Source organism: Centroberyx gerrardi, chromosome 24, assembly GCF_048128805.1.
Source record: "Centroberyx gerrardi isolate f3 chromosome 24, fCenGer3.hap1.cur.20231027, whole genome shotgun sequence".
Lineage (NCBI taxonomy): Eukaryota > Metazoa > Chordata > Actinopteri > Beryciformes > Berycidae > Centroberyx > Centroberyx gerrardi.
In genome coordinates this window covers 17,529,239-17,534,238 of record NC_136020.1, presented here as the reverse complement: position 1 = coordinate 17,534,238, position 5,000 = coordinate 17,529,239, and the positions used below count along the sequence as shown (strand labels likewise).

General features: G+C 48.3%; 1 protein-coding gene across 1 annotated transcript in view; it reads left to right on the top strand.

Moving 5' to 3' along the window:
- Positions 1–5,000, top strand: part of sox5 (SRY-box transcription factor 5) — a 99,360-nt gene that overhangs the window by 62,599 nt on the left and 31,761 nt on the right. The window contains exons 7-8 of the mRNA XM_078281945.1: positions 193–319; positions 4,646–4,731. Coding sequence (XP_078138071.1) covers positions 193–319; positions 4,646–4,731 — 213 coding nt within the window. The remainder of the gene's footprint in view (positions 1–192; positions 320–4,645; positions 4,732–5,000) is intronic.

Here is a 5,000-nt window from a genome sequence, read left to right as displayed (position 1 = left end):
CTGAAGGACTAGCTGCAGTAATTCATGTTAGGGCTCTGCAGGACAGTCACTCTAGCTAAATATGCACTAGTGTTAATGTTTGATACTCAGTACGCTATTCCTCCCACAATCCACCTCCCTCCATTCATCCCTCCCTTCCTTATTCCCCCTCCTCCCTTCCTTCCTTTCCTCCCTCCCTCCCTCCTTCATCAGCAGGTCCAGGGCCAGCTCCCTCCGTTGATGATTCCAGTGTTTCCTCCGGACCAGAGGACTCTGGCGGCGGCTGCAGCTCAGCAAGGCTTCCTCATGCCCCCTGGCTTCAACTACAAGCCTGGCTGCAGTGAGTGACACACGCACACACACACACACACAACTTTCTTAAACAGACACATAACAAACTGTTATAGCAGTTAAGTGGGAATGCTCAAATGTTCTTACTGAGCAAGGTAGAAAGTGACACACACTAACAAAGAGTTTTAGTATTTTCCCACACAAGGAGTCAGATTGTTTCCCAAAAGACGAGCTCTCCCCTACAACAACATCTCTCTCCTAATAGAAAAACCAGTCCAAATACACCCTTCCTGTTTACTCTCTCTCTATCTCTCTCGCTATCTCTCTCTCTCTCTCCTCTTCTCTGGCTCAGTCCATTTGGCTCCTTCCTTTTGTCTTGTCTATTTTCTGATGTAAAAAAGCAACAAAACGCAGGCGTCCTGCGGGACATGTTTTTTTTTTTTTTTTTTTGGCTATCACGCTCCGGCTGTGTGGCAATGTGTTGTTTACCATGATAGAGAGAGAGAGAGAGAGAGGTGGGCGCCTGCCAGGGGATGCTGGGAATAAACGCACTGTGGAAGGGGGTAGTGGGGTGGGTGGGAGGGAGGGAGGGGGGGGAGGGTGTGTGTGGGGGGGTGTAGTAATGTGACCTGCCCCAGGTTCTCCTCACATTAACACAGGACGCAGCCAGAACATGTTTCCAACACAGCCCACACACACACACACACACACAAACACACACACACAAACACACATCCAGGCAGTCAGTGATGGCTTGCGATATTGCAAACACAAAAAAAAACACACAAAAGAAAAATACTTAGACACAGACATGTGAGCGTGCACGCAAGCCCACGTGCACACTCGCTCTGAGTACCCCCCCCCCCCCCACCCCCCCACCCCCGCCCAGAACCCCCCCCCCTCCCCCCCAAGAGTTTCACAGCTTCCCAAACAAGTCCATTTCATTTCAATTAGTGCCATCTTCACCCACGCCCACTGCCCACTTAAATACCCCGTCAAGTGGTGGGCTTGTCTTTTCACTGCCTCCGCCAACTCCAACCGGACTGGCACGCCGCGCCAGCCAGAGCCGTCCCCGAGAAAACTCTCTGGCAACTTTCAAACTTGTTGCGAGTTGATGCGGTTTGGCACCGGAGCTCCAAACAGGACGCGCGCAGTGTGTTGAAGTATACTTCGAAGAGACATAAATAGATTTTATCAATAGATTTGAGAGTGAGACGCTTTAGGGCTCAATCCGCAGTTTCGTTGAATACTATTGCCCCACTGTTGGCTTCATTTACGCGGTGTTTTAATGGATTCAAGGCAAGGACTGACAGTATAGCTAAAAGATGACTGTTTTGGATCTGGGTATTTGGAATATTTTGAAAAATTGGCGCAAAACAGACCTGCATATTGAATTATGAAGGTTTAGAAAGTTCTACAAAGTTGATTTACCATCTTTTCCATCTATTTCCAAAATTTAGTCTCTTTAGTCAAATGGAATTTATCTTTTCAGGAGCATACTGGAAAAATAGCAGTTTTTGACAAGGCAATGAATGGAAAAATTGCGGTGTGTAGATGGAAAGTCGTCATTTTCCTCTGGTGTTTCAATTTAATAATGCACCTTTGGTTGTTTCAGTAGTAAACATCAAAGCAGCTCAATCATACAGGTCATAATGCATAATATGGCAAACTCTTGTGCGTCACATAATCAAATAACATACAAATACAAAAACTGTAGCATCCACAATCAGTACATACACACTGCACCCAAATGACACTGATGACGTTTGTGCATCTCGCCCGCCTCCATCTTCCCCTCTCTCTCTCTCTCTCTCTCTCTCTCTCTGTCTCTCTTCCCTTTTCCCCCTTCCCTCCCTCTTCCCTCTCTCGTCCATCCATCAGTGAGAAATCCCAGCCTCGTCCGCCGGGGTCGCCGTCCCCGAGCCAAGAGCAACATGTTTGCTTTCCTCCGTCCTTCTCTCTCTTTTGTTACAGCGACCCCCAGGAGGAGCATAAATATCCACCCAGCTCATGTTTGTCTAGGGAGCGGAGAGAAAAGACCCATCTCCTAGAATACACAGGCCTGAAATAATTCTGTAATCCCTCCTGCCCTCCCTCCCTCCCTAAGAAAAGAATGCCTCCACTCGTTTTTTTTTTTGTTTTTTTTTTAAGAACTGAGTTATATGGGAAAATATGTTGGAAGCGAAGTCTGGTTTATGCCTTGTTGGGACACATATACACACACACATACCCACACACACACATATACACAATAGAAGGTCCTGATATAGCCAAGAGGCTGACCGCTGTGCTAAAGGTCCGGGTCAGAAATGCAAGGTCAAGCCCTGAGAACATTCCCAAGTTTTCTCCATGAAGAGCGGAGTCTCCTCTATGTGTGAGCAGTAGAAATGCCTGAGCGCTGTGTATTTGTTTTGTTTGGTTGGCATGTCCATATGCCAATCAATGCCTAAAACATGAAATATTGCAGCGTCAATAGACATATTTTTACTATTCAATAGTACCTTTTTTTTCAATATGTATTCATATCAGCTTTGAAAAACCAGAAGTTGAATTTACAATGTCTGATCAAATAAAGCATTAGCTCATTTTATGATTGATTTTTGAGGCTGTTTGTATGACATCTTAAAACCATTTTAAATGATATAAAGCCGAGCTATTTGTATAGATTCCATCTAGATTATTGTATAACAGGTTGGTTGCTTGTTTGCTCTGCAGGTCGCTCATCCATCTCTCTTCTCTTTGCTCCTCCTCTCCTCTCCTCTCCTCTCCTCTCCTCTCCTCTCTTCTCCTCTCTCCTCCTCTCCTCTCTTCTCTTCTCTTCTCTTCTCTTCTCTTCTCTTCTCTTCTCCTCTCTTCTCTTCTCCTCCAACACTAGAATTAATTTCTTCTGGAGAGACAGTAGCAGCTTTCTGCTCTTCTTCTATATCCTCCCCCCTTGTATCTCCCACCCTGCTCCTCTCTCTCCTCTTTCTGCCCTCCCTCCCTCCCCTCCTCTTTGACCTTTCTCTCTCTTTCTGTCTCTCAGAGTAATTACAGCATGGCCTATCTGCACCTGGTCACTAATAATCCACACACTCCTCCGCTTTCTCTCTCCTCGTTCGCCTCCCTTCACTTCTGTCATCTCCTCGGCCTTGTTCGTCCGTCTATCTCCTGATTTATCGCTCCTGCCAGAGGGAGACGGAGGGAGAGAGAGAGAGAGGGAGGGATGGCGAACGAGAGAGAGAGAGAGAGAGGGAGAGCTCTAATCGACGAAGAGAGAAAGGAGAGGAGAGGAGGGAAATGGAGAGGAGGAGAAACGAAAGGGGAGAAGTGAGAGACGGGCGAGGAGGAGCATGAAAGCGCTCTCTCCCGACAAAGCAGGAGAACAGAGAGTTGAGAAAAAAACAGAGAGAGAGAGAGAAAGAAAGGAGGGGGGGGGGGGGGGGGGAAGCGGTGAACGGCAGTGGCGGCTCTTAATTACGGCGCTGGGGCCGGCTTTATCAGAATCCCCTCACCTCGCTGCTCTTTGTCAGGGGGTATTAGAGAGGAGGACACACAATCAGCCTTTTCATTAAGGCCCTACCGGCACCGCACACAAAGGACGGCTTTAACAGCTGCAGAGAGGGACTCAGGTGGGGGGGGGACAGGGGGAAAGGGAGAGGGATGCAGAGAGGGTGAGACATGGAGGGAAAGGGGAGAGAGGAGGGAAGGTGTAGGGGAGAGAGAAAAGAGGAGACAGAGGGAGAGGAGGGGAGAGAGAGGGAGGATATGGGGGAGAGGGATGGAGAGAGAGCAGGGGACAGGGGGAAAGGGTGAGAGAGGAAGGAAGGGAGAAAGGGAGGAGAGGGGGAGGGAAGGAAGGGAGAGAGCGAGGACGAGATGGAGGGAGAGGGGGAGACGTGGAGGGAAGGAGGGGAGGGGAAGGAAGGGAGGATGAAGGGGATGTAAGGGGAGAGATGGAGGATAAGACGGAAAGAGAGAAGGGGGAACAGAGGGGGGGAATGAAAGAGGGAGGCAAGGAGACAGAGGGAGGATATGGGGAAGAGGAGAGGGAGGATAAGAGATGAGGAGGAAAAAGGGGGAGAGGGAAAAGAAAGAAAGAAGAGAGGGAGAAAACGTGTTTTACATGTTTTACATATCGTCATATGTAACGGCGGGTGAAAACATGAAAAAATATTCATGAGGGAAAAAAAAACACTCGACCTATGAATTGAAATGTTTCACATCTGAAATAAAAACTGTCACATACAACATGAAAAACACATGCTTTGAATTCACACGGGGGTTTTCACATGTCATGTTTTTTTTTAGTTTTTTTTTTTTATGTGATGTCAGTATATTGGAGTGAAATGGATAGAGATGTCATGTTGAGGTCTTGTCTGTGTCTTTTGTGCAGGTGACCCTTACCCTCTCCAGCTCATCCCCACAACCATGGCTGCTGCTGCCGCCGCCACACCGGGCCTGGGACCCCTACAGCTCCAGGTAAGACTCAGGAGGAGGAGAAGAGGGGAGGAGGAGGAGGAGCAGGGGGAGAGGAGGGGAGGAAGAGGGGGAGAAAAGACCTTTAAGATATGTTTTACTTTAGTTATTCAGCTGATGCTCTCACCCAGAGCGCCGTGAGCAGGTGAGCTTTTGGTTACGGGACAGTATCTTTATCCAAGAGTCTACCCTGCGGCTCAAGGAGAGGAGGGAATAACAGAAGAGAGGAAAAAGGGAGGAGGAGAAGAGTGAGAGGAGGGAGGGAGAGGAGG